This window comes from Vanellus vanellus (genome assembly GCF_965231255.1).
Source record: "Vanellus vanellus genome assembly, chromosome: 6".
Lineage (NCBI taxonomy): Eukaryota > Metazoa > Chordata > Aves > Charadriiformes > Charadriidae > Vanellus > Vanellus vanellus.
This window is the reverse complement of record NC_138911.1, coordinates 2,501,759-2,528,899: the sequence shown is the minus strand read 5'-3', so window position 1 is coordinate 2,528,899 and position 27,141 is coordinate 2,501,759. Positions and strand designations below refer to the sequence as shown.

The 27,141-nt window shown below is 40.4% G+C and overlaps 2 protein-coding genes across 2 annotated transcripts in view; both read left to right on the top strand.

Annotated features, from left to right (window-relative positions):
* Window positions 1-2,179, top strand: part of CAPRIN1 (cell cycle associated protein 1) — a 42,889-nt gene extending 40,710 nt beyond the window's left edge. The window contains exon 20 of the transcript XR_014269330.1: window positions 2,064-2,179. The gene's annotated coding sequence lies outside the window, so the exon portion shown is untranslated. The remainder of the gene's footprint in view (window positions 1-2,063) is intronic.
* A 640-nt stretch (window positions 2,180-2,819) lies between these two features.
* Window positions 2,820-26,417, top strand: NAT10 (N-acetyltransferase 10). The gene is made up of 28 exons (XM_082484907.1): window positions 2,820-3,060; window positions 4,796-4,887; window positions 5,560-5,731; window positions 6,033-6,155; window positions 6,936-6,997; window positions 7,901-8,015; window positions 9,378-9,485; window positions 10,368-10,501; window positions 10,868-10,961; window positions 11,332-11,430; window positions 11,994-12,130; window positions 12,644-12,768; window positions 13,072-13,222; window positions 13,703-13,799; window positions 14,565-14,681; window positions 15,420-15,521; window positions 15,629-15,703; window positions 16,336-16,452; window positions 16,636-16,769; window positions 18,691-18,739; window positions 19,364-19,457; window positions 19,551-19,661; window positions 20,751-20,923; window positions 21,418-21,537; window positions 22,552-22,650; window positions 23,054-23,127; window positions 24,953-25,036; window positions 26,148-26,417. The coding sequence occupies exons 1-28, from the start codon at window positions 2,953-2,955 to the stop codon at window positions 26,239-26,241; spliced, it is 3,060 nt and encodes a 1,019-aa protein (XP_082341033.1). The 5' UTR covers window positions 2,820-2,952; the 3' UTR covers window positions 26,242-26,417.
* The last annotated feature ends 724 nt before the right edge of the window (window positions 26,418-27,141 follow it).

The following is a 27,141-nucleotide window of genomic DNA, read 5'->3' as shown; positions in this document are numbered from 1 at the left end:
ATCTCTAAATGACAACATTTATTAAAATTTCTTTGACTGTTCCATCGCAACATCAGTATCTGAGCGTTTGATTGGTCTCATGAATCTTGGCTGTCTTATATTCAGTGACAGAACTTAACAGAAGGAGCTTTGACATGAATTTTGGGAAAATTCCCTTATGTAACACCAGATTAGCATACCTGATAGTCATGAAGAAGGCTGATCGCTTGAAGGATAATGTGTTTTCTGTGTGGCCAATTTGTTTTTCCGGAGGGAAGGAGAGGGGGAAGGTCCTTCAAACTTCCCGGTTTGCAAGTACTGCTTGCTTTTACATTCAAATGTTTTTCATCCCTGTCAGTACATTTTCCAAGAGGAAAGGTTTCATGCTTTTGAGAACCACTGCGCCTTGGCTGTTCAGGATTTGAGGTTGCGTTTAAAATGGCCTTAACATCAAAGGGAAAGAAAACGTCTGTTAAAGAGATGTAATGTCTCTTCCTCTGTGTGAAAGCAAGCCCCCAACTGTCATACACTTTATGAAAACTGAAAAGCAGCATCTTGCATTTCTGTCTATTCCTACAAGGTTTCAGACACTGGGTGGTGTTGAGTTTTGGTGTGGTATGGCAGAGTGTCTGATAAGAAATTAATTTTCTAAACTGTTTGTCTAAGGGAAGAGGTGCTATTAGCTGCTCTGTTAGGGTTTTTGAATATAACACAAAATTATTTGTGGCTCTGTAGATAAGCCTTAATGGAGGGAAGGAAATCTGTTTTCTAAAATCCACATCCTAAAGCCAGTTTGAGCGGTGCTTAAGAGAACTGTGTTAGGAAAACTTCAGCCTAACTTGACATTTTGTTCTGAATTAAACTTATTGTTGTTAGTTCTTGCTGCAGTTACTAACCCATTAATTTTAAAAGTTAGGTTCTGTCCCCTCCCCACTTTATAGTGTTCATAAAATAATCAGATGGTTGTAAATAGCTTAGTTCCAACTCTGGTGGCCAATTTCTTCTTAAAAATGTGCTCAAATACCCAATAGTGGATCAAGAGTACACCTGAAATTTTGGTATCAAGATAAATTTTAGTAATTAGACTTTTATTAAATGAAAATGTATTTCCTTTTTTGAAGCTATTCAATTTTAGAATAAATTTTAGTAATGCATCTACCTTATAAAGTAAGTCTTCAGAATTATGCTTTAGTTAGTTGTCAGATTTAAATTTTCTGATGGCCTTAAACATACCTGTATATATGTCTCTGCAGTTCTTTAACTCAACCTTTAAAACAAATTGGTCCATGGCTTATGTAAACACTTGAAAAATAAATCTATTTAAATGTTTTATGTCCTTCCCTTTTAAGCAAATATTTCGTACCTGTACCTTCAGGAATTGTCTTTCTACACTTCTGTCGCATCGGTGGTTTGATCTTGGTAACTGGGTTTACTTTCTCAAAAAATACTGTTCTACAGCCTTTATGATTATTAATTCAGTAGTTTTATCAAATTTTTGCTATATTTTAAAACTTAAATATTTTATCCCAAAATACGTCCAGTGGTATTAAACACATTTTTCCTGCAGTGTTACCTGGCTTAAATATTTCATTGTTCAAATGTTTAAGTTCAAAACTTTTTTTTTTTTTTTTGGCAGTATTAAAAGCTAAGAATAAATATATCTATGCAAATAGCTTGGCTCAACTTTGATATTGGAAGGTTAATGTTAGAGATTTTAGGTTATTAGGAATAGTTTTGCTGTCAGTTTGAGAACAAATTTTGTGGTTTTGAATTACTGGCATTTAAACCACGTCAGATTGATAAATTGTTTTCTTGTTGCAGCTCCACAGTTGTGCAACTTGGGATTTTGTATAGAAGACATTCAAACCACTGTGGCTTTATTAAACAGCGGAGCTTAAATGTTATAAGCTACCTAGTTTTATTGAGATGCAAGGTTGCTACGGTTTCATGGGATTTCATAATTTAGTATCAGATAATAACGTATCCTAAGGTTTTGGGTTTTTTCTGTGTATGTGCTCAATTTGCTTTCTTGTTTCCACGGGACTACTGTGTATCCAAATGCCATTTTTTTTCCATCTTGACAGTGCCCAAGGACACGTAGCGACACCGGGTGCGTCGCTGGCGTAGAACAGCCGGAGGTGGAAATGGAGTACCTTTATAAAATCATTAGCGGCATGATGTTTGCTCCAACAGCGCTGGGCTTTGCAAGCAAGACTTATTTAGAACAAAGGATTTTAAAAAATAAAATCAGTGTTGCCATTGCGGTTTGGTTTATCCGCTTTTTACAGTCGGTTACACAAAAGTCACCGAACTAAACCCAGAATCCATGTAGGACGTTCCTAAGCCCTGTCACCGGGCTGGTGTCGCTGTGGGCTTTTGAGAATCGGGTGCTAAATTGTTTTGGTATATGTGACACATAATTGAGGATACAGAAGAAACTCAAAAAGTAGCTTCCACAACTCCTGTATTTTTCCCCAGACGCCGAATCCTCGTAATTTAAGCAATCCCTTCCTCCTTCTTCGGTCCGAGGAGACGGGTTCTCCCGCTCGGCCCCGCCTCCCTCAGGCCCGTAACATGGCTCCCCGCCCCCTTCTCCTCAGGCGGGGGGCAGGAACCGCCTCTCCTGCACTAACGAATGCGCCGCCGAGGCTCTGCTCCGTGCATGTTTCCTCAACTCCACCGCGACTTTCCCGTGTGGAAAATCAGCTTAAATCCTTATGATTAAAAACGATAATAATAATAAAATTAATACCTATGCCGCGCAGGCGAACGGCGGGGGCAGCCTTGGGGTCCTGCCGCGGTGCGCGGCGCGCGCGCCCGCCCTGCCTCGTGCCGCTCCCACGTGGTGCGCCGCGAGCCGCCGGGCCCGTCGCTGCCGCCTGAGGGGGCGGCTCTCCTCAGGGCGAGCGGGTGGGCGGCTGGATCTCCTCAGGGCGGCACTAGGGACGGGGAAGGTCCCAGCGCCCCGCAGCCATGCAGCGCCGGAAAGTGGACAACCGCATTCGGGTACTGATCGAGAACGGGGTGGCGGAGCGGCAGCGGTCCCTCTTCGTGGTGGTCGGCGACCGCGGCAAGGACCAGGTAGCCCTCTCCCGGCGGGCGGAGGGACCGGGGCTGGGGGGGGCAAAATGTGTGTGTGTGCTGATTTTGAACCGAGCTTTTGAAGAACGGCTGATCTGCAACCCCCCGGTATCGGCTTTTTCCTCTGTAAAGCAAATGTTGAACCCGGCACAGAATAAGGCAGAGCGATGGCGTGCTCAGCGTGTGTGAGGTAACCCCGCGGTGCGGAAACGCCAAAGGGTGTTAGAACCGGCTTAAGAGGCTTGTCCGTAAACACCTACAGTTTGAGAGGCTCGTGAACATTAAATAAAAGAAAGTACAGGCAAATCGGATTTATTTTTTTTTTTTAACTGGGGCAAAAGATAATTAATTTTCTAGCTAGCTAGCAGGAGCTGCTTTGCTACCTCAGTCCCCCCCTCACCACAAGAAAGACATTGAGGCGCTGGAGCGTGTCCAGAGAAGGGCAACGGAGCTGGTGAGGGGTCTGGAGCACAGGTCTGATGAGGAGCGGCTGAGGGAACCGGGGGTGTTCAGCCTGGAGAAAAGGAGGCTGAGGGGAGACCTTCTCGCTCTCTACAGCTCCCTGAAAGGAGGAGGTAGCGAGGGGGCTCGGTCTCTTCTCCCAGGTAACAAGCAATAGGAGAAGAGGAAACAGCCTCAAGTTATGCCAGTGGAGGTTTAGATTGGATATTAGGGAAAAGTTTTTCACTAAAAGTGTTCTCAGACATTGGAATGGGCTGCGCAGGGGAGTGTCTGAGTCACCATCCCTGGAGGTATTTAAAAGCCAGGCAGACATGGTGCTGAGGGCCATGGTTTAGTAGTGGTTTTGGCAGTGCTAGGTTGATGGTTGGACTTAATGATCTTAAAGGTCTCTTCCAACATAGACGATTCAATGATCTGTGAATCTAAGGTATTACAGTTTTGCACTCGAGCCGTGTTTTATGTACTGAGTCATCTTGCAGATGTCATCACAACAGAACTTGGACTCGACCTACCTGGTAACTTTGTATGGAAGAAATTAACAACTAAACTTGTTTCTCTTCAGAGGCTTTAGACTCGTGTTTTTCGAGTGGAAAGGGGAGGAACAGCATGGCAAAACCATAGCGTTTAGGATAAGTCAGTTCAGTTAGCTCCAGTTCATGGGCAAAGTAAAATAAACTAGTTATAAAAAACTGAGAAAATAATGAGTTGATCAGGTGGCAGTAGAAGAAAGTTGTCATTAATTTACCACTAAAGTTGATGGGTGAGTTCTGGTAGGGCATATCCTGAGTCTGGCTGTGTTCAGTATTTCCACTGATGAGTTGGACTCCAAAGCAGCAAGTGTGCTTACTGAATGTGCAGTTTACATAGCAGTGAGTTGGGTTGTCAAACCCACTACGGGCTTAAAATTCAAAATTAAATCCTGTTAAATTGTAGAAGTCTGAAATACATTGTGCAAAATCTATCCCAGGGACGAATACTAGGAACTGTGTTTAGCCTGGAATAATTGCCTTCCATTTGTGCAGTTGTTAGCACTTCTACCAAAGAGGAGTGCTAAGGAAACGGTAGGTATAATTCAGTGTCTTCAATGTTGTGCAGGTCCGGAGAAGGCACAAACACACAGGTCTGTGTAAAAAGGAATGTAACCTTCACAACTGTTTTGCCCGGGGTTGCTCAGTAGAAAACATAGCTGTAACATCAAGTATAGAAAAATATTTTGCTCTTTGCTGTTAGCTTGTGAGTACAGTTGTTCACAAACATTTTTGTGTTTTGGCAGGTGGTTATACTTCATCACATGTTGTCTAAAGCAACTGTAAAGGCCAGACCCTCTGTCCTATGGTGTTACAAAAAGGAGCTGGGCTTTAGCAGGTAAGATACCTATTGCGTCTCATGTTTCAGTCGCTGCTCTGTGTGAATCAAAAGCTCCATGACTGGTCTGCTGACCATAAGTTGTGTAATTTGGTTCTAAGGAGAAACAAGGTTATTTCTGGGAGGAGCTATAGGAAGTTTGGTCTTCCAGAACTAAAATTTGGCTTCCCTAGTACAGTTGACACCAGCGCTACGTACATCTGGTTTCTTTCTGTAGCTCTAACGCTAACTGTGCTGTCCTGGACCAATCTCTCCCTCACCTTTTTAACCTTAAAAGGCCAAAACTTTAATTCCTTACCTTTTTAGTCTCAGTAATATTTAGAATTGAATGCAGATTAAACATTAGAATTCCTTCATTCTGAAAAAGTGCTTAAAATTTTGATTCTTGGATTTGTGTGCGTACTTACAGTCTGCACACAAAGTCAGAAAGGAAGTGTTACCTGAAACTGCATGATTCCAACCAAGCGGTTTCTTGCAAAAACAGCTGGTTCTGTGTGAAATCCACCACTGTGCTGAAGGCACATGGGAACACATTGTAAAAGCAGCAATTGTGATCCAAGATTTTTTCCTTGGAGGCTGAGCTCTGACTTCCAATTAGACTTCAACATAGGCCTGAATGCGCTTTTCTCAAGCCTTTTTCCAAGAAAACTTCTGTATAATTTTATTCTCCAGCCACCGGAAGAAGAGGATGAGACAACTACAGAAGAAGATTAAAAGTGGAACTTTAAACATAAAGGACGATGATCCGTTTGAGTTATTTATAGCAGCCACAAACATTCGCTACTGCTATTACAATGAAACCCATAAGATTCTTGGTAACACTTTTGGCATGTGTGTACTTCAGGTAAGGAGTTAAAATTTTTGACTTAAAAAGGACATTGTGCTAGTATTGATTGCTTTAAGTTTAAATGCTGCAGGAATAGTATTTGTTGCTTCTGTTATTTCAATTATGATGGCCGTATGTATCTTTTACAAGCTTTGTGAGTGTGAGGTCACCTTGTTAGAAGAATTTTAAGGGGACATTAGTTAATGCAAATGTTAAATGTGAATTTGAGAAATAATATTTTTAGGCTTTCTGTTCTTTTTAGTAGGTGCTAGTTACACTGATGAACTTTAGGCAACTTTGAAGTTTTATTATTTCCTAGGATTTTGAAGCCTTGACTCCAAACCTGCTAGCTAGAACTGTTGAAACAGTAGAAGGTGGTGGAATCGTGGCGATTCTTCTGAGAACTATGAACTCACTGAAGCAGCTCTATACAATGACCATGGTATGTTCAGCATATGTTCAGTGTAATATGTCAGTTTTATATAAGCAGGTACATCATGGTGATGCTAAGTTTTGCTTTTGTTATGCGCTGTGGTCTTCCTTCTGTCATTTTTCCTGCTCCTTCTGTACATTCTGATTGAACATGTCTTATGCTTAGGCAGTTCTGCCAACCTGTGTGTCTTGAAATGCTGCCAGGTTACAAGGAAGAAACACTTGTCATTCACAAATGTAACTGTGTTCTTTTGTTTCACAAAAGTTTTGGAAAGTATTTATGCTATCTGCCCATGTAACAGAAAATTTAAGTAAAAAATAGGCCTTTTGAGTGACCTGTTGCTAGGTGAGATCAGCTTCACTACTACTCTGTATTTCTATAGATGACCTATTCATATTGAGTATACTTACCCCTAGAGCAGGAACTGTTTTCATGAGTAATAATGCCAGTAGGTGAATTAAAGTGATAGACTATTTTTTCTTAGCATCCCTGAGGTGTTTGGAATGTTCTGTACCTGGCAGAATTGACCTTTAAGTCAAGCAAGAATAAGCAAGACGATTGTGAAAACTATTGGTAGGAAAAGCACATTTTTAACGAGTATTTGGAAAATGTGGATGTTTCACAACAAACAGAAAATCAGAATCCTGTCTGGGATGCACTGTTGATGGAAAGGGAGACTGTAATCTGCAAGAGTGGAAAAGAAGTTGGATTGTCCCATGAGTAACAATCTCGTAAATGTTACTGTTACGGCTGTTCATTCTCCAGACTGACTTTTTCTTTTTGTTTCAGGATGTACACTCTCGATACAGAACAGAGGCACACCAGGATGTGGTAGGACGGTTTAATGAGAGGTAAGTTATTAAGAGTGTAAAGAATCTAGGCTGTATGTCCAAGAAGGGCATCTGGAACAACGTCGTCTTTCCATATTAGGAAAGCATCCTAGAGGTTTGCATTGGAATAGGGCTTCTTGGCTGCTTCAGTGAAGTTTTCATGTACTGTTGTGGAAATGAATACAGTTTGTTGTTGGAGGAATTGTATACAACATTTTGGCATATGTTACAAGGAATATGCAAATAGGGCCAAATTTGTAAACTGTTCTAGAAGAGTCCATTTCTTGAAACGCTCTGTAGAAATGTATGAACAGAAGTTCAGATACTTATTGCACTACTGTAAAACTTAAAACTGCTTAGTGTGGAGTATTCTCTGTTGTTTTAGAAACATCTTGTAAAGGTGTTTTCTCTGCTTTTGTTGTATAGAATAAGCAGCTGAGTGAGTGAGCCCTAGCTCTAGCCATAGGAAAATTGCAGATTTTTTTCTTTAGCATGCAGGTGGTTATGTGATGTCAGAAATTAGAAGGACTAAGAAGTCAGCACTGATTGCAGACTTTGGGGGTCAGTGCTTGTCACAATTGCTGTGGATTCATGTATTAGAGCCTATGCAGCTACCTCCTGCTTAAATGCTGCCTTGGTAGATTGTCTTTAGTTAGTGTTCTTTTTTGGAGACATCCTGGTAAGTGGATACGTATTTTGTGTAGATGATCCTACAAATCATCTACACAACGATGATTTTGTGTAGATGATCCTGATTTTATGGTAAGAGTCATCCTGCCGGTTACGTGAACTTCCTGTAGCTCATCTGTAAGTAGCTGTAGCTGTAAATACTAGGTCTGGCTTTAGAAAAGAGTTTAAATTAACTACCAAAATGCAATTGTGTTGCTAGTGTTTTTACTGAGTTGTCTTTGCTTGGCTGCTCAGGTTCATTCTGTCTCTGGCCTCATGCAAGAATTGCATCGTGATTGATGATCAGCTGAATATCTTGCCCATCTCCAGTCACGTTGCAAACATCACACCTGTTCCACCACAGTCACAGGTCAGTAAGCAACATCAGCCGCTTTTCCTTGGGAGAAATTGGTCTGAGTTTACCACAGTGTGTTTAAGAGTTAAAAAAACAGGCAGCTTTCCTTTCACCCGGATTTATATCAAATAATTTCCTAGCAGACAGAAAATAGAAGGTTCTGCAAAAATTATACCTGGTATGGGTGAAGTATGGGAAGCTGTCTTTTCTTTCCTCCTTATTTTTTTTTCCTATCACAGCTTTTTTTGTGTGTGTGTGCTTGCCTGTCTTTATTGGTTTTGCTGTATTGCTGTTTAGCCTAGCGAGGTGGAGCTTAATTGCTGCGGTTGCTGTTTCAGAAGTGCATAGGGAGATTTCAAGCTGATGGGCAGTTGGGATGAGACACATAAAAAAGTGTTTTGAGGGTTGGAGGGTGGGAAACTGCTTTGCAAATGAGCCTGTTACAAGCTCAGGAGACACCTGACAGCTAGAAGCAGTGGTTCTTGTTTCAGTTTGTTACTCGTGCTACATCTTGGGAATCATTCACTGAATACAAGCCAGACATATAGCTCACACTGTTAGAAATGTATCCTTTTACCACTTTCCGTTGTAGACTAAAGTGGAACCAGTTTTAAATAGAAACCTTTAAGCTTTTGGACTGTTTTGTTTGGCATAAGAAATACCAACATAAGTTCTGTCAGAGATGGTAAAAACATTTTAACAGAGCACTTATTTTAAAAAAACAAACCAAACCAAATCCCCCTTAGCATTGTAACAATATTGACAGCAGCACAAATGCTTCTCTGTTGGATGGATACACTGATGCCTTTGGAATTTTAAGTGACAATTAGGAAAATCAGAATTCATTCCTATTTAAAATTGGTTGGGTTTGTGTCTGAGTTTGTTTCACTTTGAAAATTTTGATATTGGTTTGAAAACTGATCTATTGCTGCTGCAGTAGTTTTTCGCACTATGTGCCAATAGGTACACCTCGTATGACAGGTATAACAAATAAAATAAAATTTTGGAATAGCCTGAAGACTGAAAAATTAATTAAATTCTTCAGAAAACTGGTTAATGGTCTCTTCTTCCTAGCAATGCTATTCTCCAGTTACTATGTACTGAAAAATCCTTTCCTTTTTTCCTCCAAGCTTAGGGAAGCCAGGATACCCACCTCCTGAGTAACCATTCTCCTGAACATGCATTAAAATTGAAGAGTTAAATATCTGCCTGTCCATTTACATTTTTCTGTTTCTAGGGAGTATATTCAACGTGTGGTAACATTTCCTTTCAAGTATCTTTCTCTGCCTGATAAAAGATATCAGAAGACATCACACAGGTATAATTTTGCTGAAGTGTCCTTTACTAATCCTGTTATGGTAAATCCTGTGCTTATAGGAAGATAGCCTCCGGCCGCAGGACTTGGAGCTGAAAGAACTGAAGGAGAGCTTGCAGGATACTCAGCCTGTAGGAGTTTTGGTGGATGGCTGTAAAACCCTGGATCAGGTTGGTGTACTGTTTAAATTTGAGATACTCTGTGCTTGACAGGTCACTTTAGGTACTGATGTTTGTGTCTCATTTGCGTGTAATCAGATCTGAGTGTGAACATCTATGGGTGTGGTCTTCAAGAATTTCCTTGAGGAATTGATAGGACATGGTAGCTCAACGACAGTATCAAGTGATTTGCTTCATGAAGTTGAAAATAAGTGGAAGGACTAGAATGGAGACAGGAAGCTGATCTGGAGAAGTCCACATTTAAAAAGATGATGAGTCTAAGGGTTTGAAATGAGCAGAAAACTTAACCTGCAGCTTCTGTTCAGTTTAGTTTTGAATAGAAGTTGGAAATCCATATCATGTTTTAATATGACCTCATACCTGCCTCCCTTAAACTTTTTCTACTCCAGTTTGAGAATCGCTGCCTAGTGCAAATGAAGGCCCTATTGCAATTGTCTTTTCTGCTTCAGAGTATCCAGTGAGAAGTTGCAGTTCAGCCCAGTGGCTCCCATAGCTGTGCACTGCTTAAGCGCTTTTATAGCAGGGCTTCTCACTGCCACGATATGTTCATCTTCATCCTCTGAGAGCAGTGTGCCTCTTCCCGTCTTGCTGAATATGCTCTGTGGTCAGTGACATGGTGGTAGTAATTGAGAATTGCTCTATTGATCGTTGACCTTTGTCTTGACCTGAATAATTGCAAGAACTCCATGGGTCAAGTTTACCACTTCTTACACATTGTTTGTCTGGGTTTTAATGTTCAGCTCTCCCACCTTGTCTGTCTTCTTTCTTCCTGTTCTATGAAAGAAGACGTACTAATGGTAAGTCTAAGTAATACTGGAAGCAATTTAAACACAGCTGATTTTTGTCTTCTATTTTTTTTTTTCTGATCATCAGGCAAAAGCAGTTCTAAAATTTATTGAAGCCATTTCTGAGAAAACTCTACGGAGCACTGTGGCGTTAACAGCAGCCAGGGGACGTGGTAAATCTGCTGCTTTGGGACTGGCTATTGCTGGAGCAGTAGCTTTTGGGTGAGTATTCCCCCCATTTCCCAGGCTTTATTTGCATCCGTGGGTTTAAAAAAAACCCCAAAATATGACAGGATCTGAATATATTTGTAATTTCTAGTCCTAAATCCCTCCTTTTTATTCTTCATATATCTTTTGATTGCTTCATACACTGATATTCAAGTTTTTCTGGTTTATAGTAATAAGAAAACCTCAAATTTAAAAATCAATATAATCACATGTAAAGTGAGATAAATGTCTAAAAGAACCTGCTATGTTTTGGTTATTGGGTAAAATAAACCCCTCATATAAAGAAAACATTCTACTTAGTATGTATATGTAAAATTTGTTAGAAAAAGAGTTAAACTCTTGTATTATTTTTCTGTGCAGTTACTCCAATATCTTTGTCACATCTCCAAGCCCTGATAACCTTCACACTCTCTTTGAGTTCATATTTAAAGGCTTTGATGCACTGCAGTATCAGGTAAGGAAAGCAGGCTGGTTTACCATGCTTTCACAGTGTTCCTGGTTTAGAGGGGTTTTATTTTTGTTTACATTTATTAGCTACCAGCTTTTGCCCCTACCAGCCCTTTTAATAATGTTCTGCAAAAGTGAATCATAGTACAGTAATGTTTTCTTCTCTGTTTTTAAGTTGGGAAAATCAGTCTCTTTGTGAAATAGTTTTTAACATAAGTAAAGAATTTCTCAGGCCTCTGAAGCTTTTGTTATAAGAGTTTTTAACTAGAATCTGAAACAGCAGTGTACTCTTAGTGAACTTACTTTGATGATAATGGTAAATTATATTTTTCTTAGATCTTGGCTTGTTCATACTAGTTAACAATGTTTTCTTTCAGGAACATCTGGATTATGAGATTGTTCAGTCTTTAAATCCTGAGTTTAACAAGGCTGTTGTCAGAGTGAATGTGTTCAAGGAGCACAGACAGACCATTCAGGTATCTGGCCTCTTTTGCCCTGCTGTCTTTCCTTACCTTTCTACTTGTTGTTCATACCTGTTGGCTTTACTGATGCTGTAGTTATTTTGATTTTAAATATGTTAATTTTATGTGATGTGTAACTGTCCTGATTGATTTTGCTTTAAGGCAGACCTTTTTTTCTGGTGAGTGACTTTCACAAAATACCTTCTTTCTGTGAGTAGATTACAAAGCTCCCTTGGTAATTGCTCGCGGGTTTCTTCTTGAAACAAAAGCAAAGGGAAGTGAAAGAAACAGTGAGGGAAAAGCATATGTTTCTAGTGATTAGATTTCCTTTATTTTCATGATCTCTGCAGGTAAATTTGTGTGGAAATGTTTGCAACAAGATGTGACCCAGTCCTTGTTGGGGTAACATGAACCCTCTCCCAACTCTTTGTTTTCATGTCTCTGTCTCTGGCTTGATGGACATGGAGAACAGGGATAGCAAACAGCTTTTCAGGGCTCCAGCTTTGCCAACTCTGACATTTCCCTAATGCCCAGACAAGCTGTTGTTGACAGTGACGGTGTCCTCTCATTCTTTGCAGTACATACACCCTGCTGATTCTGTGAAACTGGGTCAAGCTGAACTTGTTGTGATTGATGAAGCTGCTGCCATTCCTCTACCCCTGGTGAAAAACCTGCTAGGCCCTTATCTTGTTTTCATGGCTTCAACAATCAATGGGTAAGGCTTGAGCCGCACCTGTTTACCTGCAAAAGTAGTTGTGCAAGTGCCAGTGGACTATTTCTTATCTGCAGTGCTTTTTTGATTGCACACTATTACATCAGGTCATGCTAATTCTTGATCTGTCATGGAAGTGCTCCTTGAAATAACCAAGAGTCAGTACTTGACCTTGCTGCTTTCCTTTGGATCCACTGTGGATTCATTAAGTGTTTGACTTCTGTTCTGCTATAAGGAGCAAATATATAAATAGGGTTCTGCAGTCTGTTAGGAGAAAGGGAAGAATGACATCTTTCTTCAAGTATGGTGAGAGTAAGAAAGTGACAGGGTGGGCTGCCCTGTCCTACACGTGCAAGAACATCAAAAGGCAGTGATTCTCACAGATGGTTGGGGCCCTCACAGGCCTCAGAATGGCACATAGCTCTGGATGGCAGCCTGGTTCTGTGCTGGAGCTTCCCCATGGCTCAGGATTGCTGTTTGGTTGTTTGCTTCAGACTTTTGTCTTCTGCTTTTCAGGTATGAGGGTACTGGTCGATCACTATCTCTGAAGCTCATTCAGCAGCTCCGTCAACAGAGTGCTCAAAGCCAAGTCACCATGACAGCAGAGAACAAATCTACAGCTACAGCTAAACTCACCTCAGGTATTACATCGTATTCTGGACTGTGGTGTATAACTGTGATCTCTGCTTGCTGACTGACAAGCCCTGTGGGTATCCCACGTGTCCATGTAATTTGTAGCTGTAGGAAGGTAGTGGTATGGGAAAATGAAGGAACTCTCCTGTTTTTTCCTCACGATTTTCAGATGTAAAGACTTTTAACGGATGAAAGCTATGCGAGTAATGATTTTCTAATGTCCTGGGACCTTCAAAGGATGCTGATCCTATGCATTCTTTGTTAGCTGTAACTTCCAACTCCAGATGTTCTTCTCTGAAATCTGTTTGCAGCTCGTACATTGCATGAAGTCTCCCTCCATGAGTCAATCAGATATGCCCCCGGTGACGCAGTTGAAAAGTGGCTAAATGATCTGCTGTGTTTGGACTGTCTCAACATCACCAGAATTGTTTCTGGCTGCCCACTGCCTGAGACTTGTGACCTGTATCCTTACTCAAATGTTATGCTCTGATCAAAATATGTTGCTTTCAGGCAAAGGAGGCTTTTTCAAGTTGATTAAAAGTGGGTTGTCCAGCTAATGTCATAACCTCAACACATGATCTTTTAGCAAAAATCTATTAAGGCCACACTTCTGGAGTTGAGCTTTTAATGCTGCCTTGTAAGACTGGTGGTGTATGTTACCAGGACATTACCAAACTCCAGTTTTATTGCAGAGACAATCCTAAGAAAGGGTTGAATGAAGGGAAGTCCTTGCTGGAGTTGTAAAAGGTTTAGCTTTACAGATGAAGGGTGTGAAAGCTTTGAACACTGCCCAAAGTCATTCATTCTTGTAGATAGAGCTGTAGAGTCTAAGAGCACGAGCCAGCATGTAGCCCAAGGCTGTATTGAAAAAATTACTCCTAAACCAGCAAGGAGCTCTTTCCTTGTTTCCAAGGAGGTTGTTTCCTTAACCCCTGTGTTAAGATACTACGTAAATAGAGACACGCTTTTTTGTTACCACAGAGCATCAGAAGTTTTTCTGCAGAGACTGATGGCCCTCTATGTGGCTTCACACTACAAGGTAAAGCTTGTGCTACTTCTAGCAAAATTTCAGCGAGGAATTTTGTGGAGGGAGCAGTACTTGTTAGGAAAGTCTAATTGAATTGGCCTAATTGAGGTTTCTGAACAGCTTTAGTTGCTTCTTGGATACAGATCTGTATTATCCTTTCTCTGAGATCTGTCTTGGTCTTGGCTGAATACAGTGGATTTACAAATATCTGGAATATTTTTGTCTTGAGAAATTCTGAAGACTAAATTCTAGATGAGCTTACAAGCGTGTCAGCATAGTATCAGTGACAAACCTCTTTTGCAGTTCTCTTTACTGTATTCTAGGAGCCTCAAATTAACCAAAAGGGTAGTACTGTTGTACTACTGAAAAGAGTAACAGTTCATTGCAAGGTTTCGAGACCATAGGTGACTAGTAAATTTGAGTTGTGAAGTCCGTAAGTACTGAAGTACTAAAAATCTGACACGTTAAAAATAAACATTTTTAAGGTTTGGTAGCTTAAGAGATAAGCAGCTATATAAAAATGGAAAGTTCAGTTCCATACATATTAGAGCAAGAGGTTTCATTTGAGAAAAACACATGCTGTCTGGTAGTATAACAGCCATGAATGGTCTGTGAGCTTCTTCATCCGTCAGTATTGTACTAGTTCCAAGTTTCTTAATGGCCCTAAATTCAGAAAATGGAGGATTGTTTAGAAGTCAGCTACTAAAATTACACTGGACTTTGAAGCTCTTCTCATGTAACAGTTCTTCAACTTTCTGGTATGTCTTTACCCTCCAGAACTCGCCCAATGACCTCCAGATGCTGTCTGATGCACCTGCCCATCATCTTTTTTGCCTTTTGCCACCTGTTCCACCTACCCAGAATTCATTACCAGAAGTGCTTGCTGTTGTTCAGGTAAGAGAGCAGCATGTATCTATGAAGCATTCAGGTCAGTAACAAAGCAGCATAGCGCTGTGAGACAGTCTGCTACCAGGGTACTATGACAGCACTGTACTACCCAGGAGTAGATGGTAGCTTAGGGCTGTGTTTTTTGTGTGTGTTACAACGGTGTATTAAGGACGTTTTTTCCCCTCCACTTTCTTTGGTTAACACTAATTGCTGCATAAGTACATGGCAATGCTGATCCTTTCACATAGACCTCTGACTGTCTACAATGTGTTTGTTTGTGCTGAGAAGCCTTTTGAGGAGCTGAACTACTGCTTCAAGAGATGGCTTTGTCCTCCCATTTCAACTTCCTGGAAGGAGAGTTGGTTCACTGGTTCACTCTGCTTATCCCATGTTTCTAGCATTCCTTTTATTTGCAGTAGAACTGCAAAAATACAAATTCCTCAGATGTACATGCTTAGAGATGTAGAAATAGTTCAGCCCTTGACTGTTGGGTATCTGACTATATGCTTCCTTCCTTCCTTAAGAACACAGGTTCTTAATTATCGGCGTTCAACACAGTTAAATCTACTGTTTCTTAAATGAAAAAGCCCCATTTACATGAAAAATACATGATATTTAAAGAGAAATATTGGTGGGACAAGATTTTATGTTTGCTGCCAATGGACTAGACAGAATGCTGTAGTGGAGTGACTGTAGGAGAAAACACTCTTTTCTCCATTAATGGTCTTTTGCCTTTTCTGGCAGGTGTGCATGGAGGGAGAGATCTCTCGCCAGTCTATCATGAACAGCCTTTCTAGGGGAAAGAAAGCTTCTGGTGATCTTATACCCTGGACCGTTTCAGAGCAGGTGAATGATTTAGCTGTGTATTCATACCCAACATATATTTCAGCACTGTTTCTTATTTCCAGAGTACCCATCTGTGTTCTTTAAATTGACTTCTGTCTCTTGTGCAGTTCCAAGATCCGGACTTTGGGGGCCTCTCCGGTGGGCGTGTTGTTCGTATTGCAGTTCATCCGGACTATCAGGGGGTAAAGTATTTTGGAACCCAGTTATTGTGAATAGTCAGCAGTGGTACCATGAGAATGGCTCTGCAGGCAGAATTCAAGAACAGGCCAAACGTTTCAATTGCTCCAGTTTTCAGCATTTTAAGGTTGGGGACTGAGCCAGCGGTAGTAACAGAGTGAGGTAGAATGAACAGAAATGGTCAGATGCCGCAGCAGGCTGAGGGGCGTAGCTTTCCTCTGAGTGGGTAGCACACCGGTGCTCCTGTCATTACTAGGCAGCATTGTAGCATACCAGCATCCCAAGCAGCAGTATACAGCCAAGATCCGGTGATATTTATTGTGAGATTCCCAGATCTTCATGCTGGTGTTTGGCATTTTTTGAGTGCCAGAGTTAAGCACCAAGAATTATTACACAATCCTGAACTACCAGCTGGGCTCTCACTGTGATTTTGGACATCCAGGTTCTGTAGTGTCCTTCATGGAGCTGCTATGTAGCAAAGAAAATGCATTTTTGCAGTGACTGATCTCTGCACTGATGATTGTTAATGGGTTTGTAAGGGGAGAATGTTGTTGCCCTGTCTTAAAAACTAGATGCATTTTTTTGCTTAAAACTAGATACATCTTTTTACTTATGGCATATATTACCTACTTCACAGATGGGCTATGGCAGCAGAGCTCTGACTTTACTGCAGATGTACTATGAAGGCAAATTTCCATGTTTGGAAGAAAAAACAATTCAAAAGCCAAAAGAAATTGCAACTGTAAGCAGTGAGGTATGGAGCTCAGTGCATTTCTTGTATGTTCTGTTGTGCTAAGCTGTTTGTTTTTCACTGTGTCTCAATAGTGATTTGTCTGTTTAAGGAGGAGATACTTATATTTTTTTATACAGAATAAGAGATTTAATTTGCAGATTTCTGTGAGGATTGCTACTAACCCATTTCCACTTTCTCTTTCAGACTGTTAGTTTATTAGAAGAGGTTGTGACGCCTCGGAAAGACTTGCCTCCTTTACTTCTCAAACTGAGCGAGAGACAAGCTGAACACCTAGACTATCTAGGGGTATCTTATGGCCTAACACCAAGATTACTCAAGTAAGACATTATTCTGTCTTCTAGTTACATCCAGTGCAAAAATACAACTATATAAATTAATATCTATTATATATAATAGATATAAATAATATAGTGTGTAATACAGATGTAGTTATTTTCGGCCTCGGACATTCTCTTTATCTCTGCATGTTTCACTTGGTTTGTAAAACTGGGACAGGTTGAAGCCCACTTCTCCTGTAAGACCTTTTCTTGATGTACAGTAGGGCTGATCCTAAGTACATCCTTCAGGGTAGTTTATCTTCGGACTCCTGACGGAAAACCCATTCCCTTCTTCGTTGTGTCTTTGACCCTTCTAAGCAGTTAACTAGCTTTAATTGCTCAGTTTTTCTAGGCTAGAGATGTAAGAACAGCCTGTAATAAGTAGGGAGAAGTTAAATACTACTTCCTGTGACCTGTGGAAGCTTGAGCTGCTGCTGACTTCAAAGCTAGTTGTTAGTTTCCTGACTAAAGTAAATGCTTTTCACCAGCAACTTCAGCTGCTTCTAGCTTTTCTTGCCATGGAGGAACTGAGTTACTCCATCTTTAGTTTTATCTCCACTTTACAACATAGTTTTATATGAAAGCATACCATTTTAGAGTAGAGTAGAGTAGAATATTTCAGTTGGAAGGGACCTACAATGATAATCTAGTCCAACTTCCTGACCAATTTGGGGACCAATTCAATTATTTTATAATAAATGCTAACTTTTTTAATATTATCAAATTCTATAAAATATCTAGGTTTCTGAGACTTTCAGGCATAGTGTGGGAAGTGGTGAATCCATAGCGGTGGAGGCTAATTTGTGACTGATCCAGTCAGAACAATGTTAGGCGGCTACGTGCAATTTAGCATTTCAGACAGACAGACGGTAGCCTGTTTTGCTCTGTGGCAAGCATGCTGCAAAGTTCATGCCAAAGTGTGATGATGAATTGTTTAGCTATGCAGGAGAGCATTGAAACTGAATGGTTATTATGAAATAGTCTTAATCTTTGCAAATTATAAAGCAAATGGTTCAGATGTCTTACTTTATTTGAACAATCCCTCTCAGAGCAGAGGGGGAGAATAAAGTGTTTCACTACTACTTTTTTTAGTCATTTGACTATTAGCTGTGGGGAATAGATAAAAAAAGGATGAATAATGGCATGGGGAGAGGCTGGGGTGCATGTGTAGGGCTTCCTGCTGAAATTTGCAACATCCTGCACAGCTGATGAGTAGTCATCCCACGGCCTGTGGAGGTGGGTTGCCAGGGACAGTTGCTCTGGGGCCTGGCTTCTCTCTTTTGTCTGGGATGCCATATGTTTGGTCTCAGCAGGTCTTTTTATACTAGTCCTCCTTTTTTACTGGGCAAAATGAATTGTAGGGTCAGTATACAACTAAGATGCAAGAAGGAACGTGAGAATGGAAAGAGATGTCAGCAGGACTTTGCTGATCAGTCTAGGATTCTCTCTGGTCCACAAGTGATTATTTGAGACCTGGTAGTTGCCAGGGAAAATATTAATTGAAGAAGAGCAGAGTCTCTGAAGTAAACTATAAATCCTCAGCCTTTCCCCAGGGTATTCCTTAGGAGTCTGTGATATTATTGGTCAAAATCTGTTTGCCTGTTTTTAAAGGAGTTCTTGGAAGCATGTCAAATACAATAACTTTTGTATTACCTCTCTCAGTCTTTCCAAGTTTGTTCATTTTTTGATATCACAATCATCATTTTTCACTTCTCTAAGTTAGAACCTCCGTCAGTTTAATTGCTGTTACTACTTTCTGTCAGTGTTCATTTTCATTAGTTGGTGGGATGTCTTACAGGCTTTTGCATAATTTTTGACAGTTGTTCTTGTACGGTAGATAGATTGCATTTAACCACAAGCATTATTGTAGAATCAACCGCTTCGTAATTCTCGGTGCATTTTCTCTTTTCCCTTTCCCCAGGTTTTGGAAACGTGCTGGATTTGTGCCAGTTTATCTACGGCAGACACCAGTAAGTAGCATACTGTTTCTGAATGAAATCCAGCCCTATTGAAATCACCGGGCATCTTTCCATTAGCTTCTGTGAGGTGTGATCTGGGGAGGAAAGTCTTCTGAGACTACATTTGGGGTTTGTTTTAGGTTCGTTTTTGTTCTTTGGGCCTATAGTTAGCTAAAGGAGTAAAGTTTTAGGGTTTTGAATGTGGTCTTCTAATTAGTTTGCACTTAAAAATTAGAGCAAAGGTGCAGCTGTTGAGGGTTATTAATGAGGTCATTAGTAAAATATGCAAGTGGCCCTGGAACTGACTGCTCTTGTTTTTCAAGGTGTTTACAAGAAATAGCACAAGCAGTTATAGTACTTTTAGAGAGTGTCACTGCATTTTTCTTTTGTTTTTCTGGCTCTTGAGCTGCACCTGGAATTTGCAATACTGGTGACTACTGGTTACCTCAGGAAGCCAAAATCTCTCAGCGCTGGGCTTTACCAAATTCTAGAAGTTCATAGGTTTTGACATTAGGCAGTGGTGATCACTAGCAGTTGATACATGAGTTGTTGATTTAGAAGACCTTTGCCTTCTTCAGTTGAGCATAGGTTGCAAAAGGTTCATGCGGATGATGAGAAATATGTCTTATTTATTAGAATGACCTGACTGGTGAACATTCGTGCATCATGCTGAAGATGCTGAACGAAGAGGACACTGAACAGGAGCCTTGGCTTACTGCCTTCTGGAAAGGTAACTTTGACTTTGCTAACGCTAGGAGAATCTTCTGGGATATTTATTCTAGATGTCCACAGGAATAATTTATTTTCTTGTCTTGTCCTACAGATTTTAGGAGGCGGTTCCTTTCTCTGCTTTCCTACCAGTTCAGCACATTCTCTCCCTCGTTGGCATTGAACATTCTACAGAACAAAAATATCAAACAGCAGCTACAACCACGTGAGTACCCTGGTTCACAATGTTCAGTTAGATTGCAGACTAAAGTCTATGTATATGTTTATCAGAGCTTTCAAATACATGCATTATATGATCTCTCTTGTAAAGTGCCAGGGATTGCTTTTGGTCAGTTACTGTATTTTGTTCCTATTATCCAGAAAAATCTTGTATTTGTAAGTAAAAGCTAAGATGACATTTTCTGCCACTGAAAGTGGGTAGTGGTGTTTTTTTGGTGTGGATTTTTTTTCCTGCTTTTTTGACTGAAAATTTCAGTAACCCAAAATTAGAGGGCTCTTCACTGTAACAGCTAAATGCATTACAAAACATGGATGGATACTGACACCTGCCAAATCCAGTATGGAATTAAACGGGAAGCCTTGAATAGCAAGGGTCAGTAGACAGAGCAGCTTGCTTAGGATCTTAGGAAGAAAGTTGTCATTAGATATTTAGAAATTGGAACGTGATGTCTTTCTAAGAGAGAGGCTTTAGTTCAACTGCATATTACTGGGCTCAATGCAGCACTTGTTGGGGGAAACACACGGGCACTATAAAAAAGGGGCCAGACAAGACAGTTCTAACAGTCAGAACAATTTAACAGAACAATTGAAAAGTAAATTGCTGTTTTCTCAGTATGCCTAACAGAGGGGAGTCCTCTTAAGAGAACTTGGTAGTCTGTGTCTTGTGGGTTTTAAGTATCTGTTTTGGTGAAAGAGTATTGGTTGCTGCTACAAGTGGACAAGGCTCTTTAACAGCAAAACCAGTGTAAGATAATTAAAGACTGGGCAACCTGTGTTTCTCAGCCCTCACTGTTTTCAGTCTCTCTGGCATCTTTAAGTTGCTATGCTGGTCTGTTTTGGCGGTTGTTTTTCACATGGCCGTATGTCTGTCTGAAAAGACTTTGAATAACCAAGCCAGTCTGAATAGCAGTGTTATACCTAGTGTGCTGAATTTTGAAGTGTGTTGGGAAGTGAACCTATGGGGTACCAGTTGGCCTTTACTCACTGATATAAAAAGGAACATGTTAAATACTGAGATCCTGGATAGCTTTGAAGAACAGTCTTGACATTGTTGTCTTTTTGTTGTACCCATCAGCCATCAGCCGTGCTGAATTAGAATCAGTTTTCATCCCTTATGACCTGAAGAGATTAGAGATGTACTCTCGCAACATGGTGGACTATCATCTTATCATGGATATGGTACCTACCATTGCCAGGATGTTTTTTCTCAACCAGATGGGTGATATCTCTCTCTCTGCTGCACAGTCGGTATGTATCACTGTGAGAACAAGCCATGCTTCACCTCTCTTTACATTTATATTTGGAATAGTTTCCTGTTTCATGTCATCTTTAAAAAAAGACTTTGTTTCAGGTAGATGCTTCTTTTGTTGTCCTCTTCGTGATTTCTGCTGCTTGTAGTGTTCTTCCACCTTTAGCGTTTGCTTTGAATAAAGTTTGTAGGGATCATATTCTGTTCTGTGTTCAGTGAAGCACTCCATGCATTTATAACATGGTGTGAACTGTGGCTTAAAAATGTCTCAAAAGCTTCTGGCTCTTGAACTGTACTTCAGGAGAAACGTATTCATCTGTACTAAGTATGGAATGGCATCTGCCATCTACAGAATAGTTTTGGGGTGTTCCTGTGCATCTGAGCAAAGCTTCAGTTCGTACCAGAGGAGCCTTGTGTAGGGCGTGTAGAGGGTATTATGTATTCGTATATGCTCTAAAAGCTTCTATAACTGAAATACATGTCATTTCCTCAGGCCCTTTTTCTAGGCATTGGCCTACAGCATAAATCTCTGGACCAACTGGAAAAGGAAGTAGAACTGCCCAGCAGTCAGTTGATGGGTCTCTTCAACAGAATCATCCGCAAAGTAGTTCAGGTAACAGCACTGTGACCAGCTTTGTCTTGGTTGTATTGGACCAAAGTGTGATTCCAGTACTGTGCCTGGCAGTAATAGAAAGCTGAATCAGAACTGCATGTCTTTAACGCGTCCCCAGTAACTGACTGTAAGTTTCTTTGTAAGATGGGAAAATCCCAGTGGAAAAAGCAGGTATTTATGGCATTGATTTATATAGTGTTTTCCCCAATAATAGTGCTTGTCTTATGGTTTTAAATGTTGAAATGTCCTGACCAAAATGCTGAGCATACAACCCATGTTGCCAGCTGAGCCTGAGCCATTTGTTTGTGATTGTTCACTGCGTTGGTGGCATCTCAACTTTTCTTGAAAAAAAAAAAAAACAAAAAACAAAAAACGTCCAATGTCATTTAGAGGTAGACTTGAAGTCCAGCGAAATAACTGGAAAGTTTTGGTTCTGGCTTTTTTTCTCTCTAATGTCTGTGATAAAGTGAGTAACGTGGTGAGTTATCCAATGGTGAGACGGACAGAATACTCACCAACTGCTTGCAATTGCTTGCTGAGCCTGGGCCCTCTAGTTCTCAAGACTCAGGATACGGTACCAAAGCTTCTGCAATCCGGCATAGGGTTGTTCATGGGAGAGGTGATTTGCTCAGCATAACATCCTTATAATTATCTTGAAGAAAATAATATACAAAAAATTAAATATGCAGCTTTTAGCTGCAAGTGATGCTGTATTAATGAAGTATGTTGTAAACGATGAGTTCTCTACATTTATGCAAGTGTCATTGAGTGCTAACTGATTTTAGTTTTATACTTTCTATAAAAGCTGTACATAATTCTGCCTTCAGGAAAAAGCCTTGAGCTTTTTATTTCAGTATGATGGAATGTATGCATCAGAAATAAACAACTGCCTGATAATATTTGCAAGGTTAGAAGAGTTTCATGCAGACAGACAACATTTCGTATTTATTTTAAAACAGTAACCTAGAAGAAACAGCAGCGCGTCTTACATGTGTTGGCTTTCTTCATTTACAGTTGTTTAACACAGTCCAGGAAAAAGCTGTGGAGGAGCAGATGGTGGCAACAAAGGATATTGTAATGGAGCCAACGCTGAAATCTTTAAATGACGATTTGGTAATTATGAACTTTCTACTTCATACATATGTAAACACTTCATGGAGTTCCCTTGGGTGTAGAAGCCTTGTAATCTAAATTTTCTTGGATGGAAAGAATTCCACATCAGGTCTGTCACTTTATGGTAGTTAAAACCGACAGCTTTGTGTTACATGCTTCTAGTCATGCTTTGTTAATCTGCAGTATAGAATTTTTGCAGAGCCTACTGGAGTTATATATTACAAGTATATGTGTACAAATAACATAAAAATGCAATTATATAAAAAAGATAAGCTTTTCGGGATCATCTGGTATTTGTTTTAGGGGATGTACTTCTCTTTCAGTGGGAAAGGCGTTTTCCTTGCATTACGTGGTCACTGTTGCACTTAGAACTTAATGCAGCTGTTGTGCTGTCCTGTTGTAGGAAGAAGCCGCAAAGGAATTCCAAGAAAAACACAAGCAAGAGGTGGGAAAGCTGAAGGAAATGGACCTTACACAGTAAGAATTTATCCGTATGAGTCTCAAATCCAGTTTTCCCCTGATAGCTGTTTGAATGCCAGGTCACTACCGCATCTTGCTGAGACTTGTGCTCAAGGCTGTAGTTGCAGTATCACTATCTCAAACCATCAATAACTGAGAAATAGCAGTGGGTGTTTTACACAGTCTCCAGGTACGATAAGCATACGCAGCTACAGTAATGAAAACTGGGTATTGTGTGCCTGACGGCCAATAACTTAGTCTTTATCAGCTCTGTTAGCAGCTCAAAACATGCTTTCCAAATCAATGGAAAATGAATAACCAACCAGAGCTTCTTTTACTAACTACAGTGAGCACAGGTGCCTTTTAACTTCTGTAAAGCTGGACAATTTGTAGGATGCTGAATTACTGAACCAGCAATTTACTTGAAGTGTCAGCAGATGTCTCTTTTTCTGGACATCTCTTTTCATGCCACTGATTCTCTGTCTTCTCTCTCTCCTCCTTCCACTTTTTGTCTTATAAATCCTGTTTACTATACCGACATCCTAGAAGAGTTGTCTGTTTTGACTCTAGATTAATCTCTGTCAAATCTGAGAAAGCTTCTTTGAAACTTTGGTTTTCTTGTTTGAAGGAAGGACAAAAATGGATGTGATTTGAAGTGACTTGCAAGTCAGTCACACTAGGAAAACAATATAACCAGATTTTTTAAAAGTTTTAATTCAGTTTTTTGGAGTTGATACTTGTTTGTCATTTTGGACCATGTTCCCTTTTTTTTCCACCCAGAAATAGAATTCTGTTCTCCTCCATGAGGAGAGACAAAAATCTATTTTGAACACTTTTCAATACAGGTTATAGAAAACTAATAAAAAAGACAGAGCTGTCTGATTTGAAAAGGCTTTGTCCAGTATTGTTCAGCCTTGTATGAACAAAGGCTAGTCTATTCTAAATCTCTAAGAACTTGAGATGGAGAGCAACCACTCCATTTTGCTACATGACTGCTTTGCCTAGTTAAATTTGTATGTAATTTCCAGGGTACTTGAACACCCAGACAAGGGGCACAGAACATGAGCTTATTTGAATAGCAATTGTTGTCTTAATTTCTCGTTTCAAAAGAAAGCTGCAGGTCTTCAGTTTTTCCTGGGCTGATGCAGAAAAACTGTACCATTCAAGCTTACTGCTGGTTAAAGACCCACTGCTAATTTTGCTAACTTTCTGTTACAGGCCACTGCTTTTTGCATCCTCTTGCTTTACCACCGCAACCATCCTTATCCTCTTTTTTGGAGGAGGAAAAAGAGAAAAAGCCCTCAAGCTTTTATAAAGAAATCTGTATAATGAATATAGATCTGATTGTGGTTGTCAGGTTTACAGCTGTAGTGATTGAAGGTTTATCTTTTAAGAAATCTAGTGGGCAAAATAGAGGTATACACCACTGCTATGGAAAGTACAACCTTTGTGGCCTAAGTTTTTGCCTTCGTAACAGATGTACTCTACTCAGCACTCTGCTTTTCTGATGAGAGGCTTTTGGAGAACGGTTTTGTGATGGTTACAATAGGGGCTCCTGAGGCTCCTGAGAGAACTTAGTTTGACACTGACCAGCTTTGGATGGGGACAATTGTTGGTTGCTGTTGACCTAGTTTGGACTGAGTCTGCTGACAGAGTCATGACAAGCTATTGTATCCCTTTGCCACTCTAGTTTTCTGTGTGTTTCCAAATACTGATTTGGTTGAGCGCTGACGCAGTGGCTTTGTTTGTAGAATAGTGTGTGCCTGACAATATAATCACCTTATTTTTTTTTTACTTTGTGCTAGCAATTTTATGTGGATTTTCCTTTACCTTTTTCACTTAGATATATTATCCGGGGTGACGATGAAGAATGGAATGAGGTGCTGAGCAAAGCAGGACAGAACGCTTCCGTCGTCAGTTTGAAAAGGTTAAGGAATTTGAAATACTCCACAGAGGTCTCTCTGGTCTTTCCTGCTGGCTTTATTATAAAGTTTTTCGAAAGAGTGAAGCTGCAGAGTTAAATGCAGATAAAATGAACTTAGCGTCCTTGATAGCTTCTCAGTTTTCCTGGAGACATGAGGGTGTGAGCACCTGAGAGCTCTACCGGGTACTCAGTGGCTCCTCTGATTGTAACTTTTTTCTGTTGACATGGTGGAGTCTTGATCCTGATCATGCACATAAGTTGGTACTGTTTCTCTCTTGGGTCACTTTTAAAGAAAGAACTCATTCCACGTAACTGTCCCATTTGCTTTGGGAGCTACCACTGGGTGGGAGCCTATGATATTCCCATTGGAGAAAATACAAATTCAGGGAAGAAGAATTCTTTCAAATGTGAACTTAAGCCTGTGAAATATTGAGTCTGCATTTCTGCAGTTCTTTCCTTTTCATCCATCTTCTTTCTTCTACCTTGCCCAGCATGGAGTCTTTCTTTGTCTTTTCCTTGGGGATTTATAGTTGAGACTCGCCTGCTTGCTTATTTCCCCTTCCCGGGGTACCTGACAGCTGAAGTAATTATATGATCTCTATTCCACCCTTTGTATATGCGTGTTGGTTTTTTTTTTTCATGAATGCTAGAAGCTGTGATTTTCCAGAAACCTTACAGGAATGAGAGAGTCTTGTCAGTGCTTATAAAGATCCGAGCTCTGTCATGTTTGCTCTAGTCAGAATCTAGTGCAGGAACAAAATTGTATACTTAAAACTGTCAGTGCTAATATTTTTTCTAGGTACTCTAATTCCAGATGCCCTATATGAATCGCCTTTGGGACACATAACTTAAAGTCTTGAAAAGCAATGACAAGAGCTAAAAATCAAGATCTTAGGGATTCAAATTGGGTTAGAGAATCTGGAGATGCTAGAAAATCTAGGTCATACTCTTGTTCGTGCTTTCTCTAGCACCAGTTTAAATGACCCAAGAAATTGGAAGTATTTTTTCCCAACCACATTTCTATGTAGACCCTTGTCCCCCTTTTACAACAAAAATTTCCCAGCTGGATGGGAATCTAGTGTATTTTAACAGATATTTTGTTCCTGTTTCCCAGTGAGAAGAAGAGAAAATTAGAAACAGCAAGAGGACCCAAGCAACAGAAGAAATTTAAGAAGACTAAAGATATAAAGCAGAAGTGGAAGAAATGACTTTAAAGCCAATCAGCGAACTTGAATTAACAAGTGACGGGTCTGTACTTCAGAAGTACTATTCTCCTTTAAATCAAAAGACTTTCTTTTGGGGGGTGAGAGCTGGAGGGGAGGAAAAGCCTTAGAGGCATTTTTAAAGTGTTTGTATTACGGGAAGTACAGTGACACTGCCAGGAGACAGTCTACGAAGATTTTTTATGAAGTGTGACTACAGAGCTTGAGCGAGGCACTGTGCAACACACTGGGATATTATGAGGGTGCTTTAGCAGCCACAGAGTTTCCATTCAAATAGGGCAGATCAATCTGTAAACTTCCCCAAATCTTAATGGTTGGTGTCTTTATTAAAAAAGAGTTTGGACAACAAAGGATAGAAATGTGTTAGGCTTTGGTATGTGACTCTACCTTTTAGCATTGCAGCACATCTTGATATATGCAGCTACTGGCTCAGTAGTACTACCACTCACTCATTTGGAGCTTGAGGAATTTTTCAGTGTGAGCGACAACTGACTTTTTATTTGGGGCTGGCTATTCAGGGAGCACTAACCATGTTGTCAGTTCAGACTCATGATGTGGTTGGTCCTTGCTCGCAGGAGTTCGGGGTATACAATGAACACTTCTATTTTGGAAGGCAGTCTATAGTTCCTACTTACTGTGCTCCTCAAGCAGCTGTAATAAAGGCTGCTCTTTGGCATTCACACTTGCTTACAAGGTCTCAGCATTCCCATAGCTCAGCAATTTACATTTCCTAGTTCTCAAGCAGGGTAGCGTGATTTACCAGGTGCTGGGGAAGCTGCTCGGGCCATTCTGTCTGCCTGCTATCTGCTGACCTAGAGCTGCTGCTGCTTGGCTTTGGTGGGAAGTTTTGTGTTAAGGTTGCCAGGAAATCAGTACTATCATACT

Coding starts and splice junctions, on each gene's coding strand:
- NAT10 (XM_082484907.1), top strand. CDS start 2,953: ATGCAGCGCCGGAAAGTGGACAACCGCATTCGGGTACTGATCGAGAAC. Junction 12,769..13,071: donor TACAGCTAAACTCACCTCAG/GTATTACATCGT, acceptor ATCTGTTTGCAG/CTCGTACATTGCATGAAGTC. Junction 13,223..13,702: donor CTGCCTGAGACTTGTGACCT/GTATCCTTACTC, acceptor CCCTGTGTTAAG/ATACTACGTAAATAGAGACA.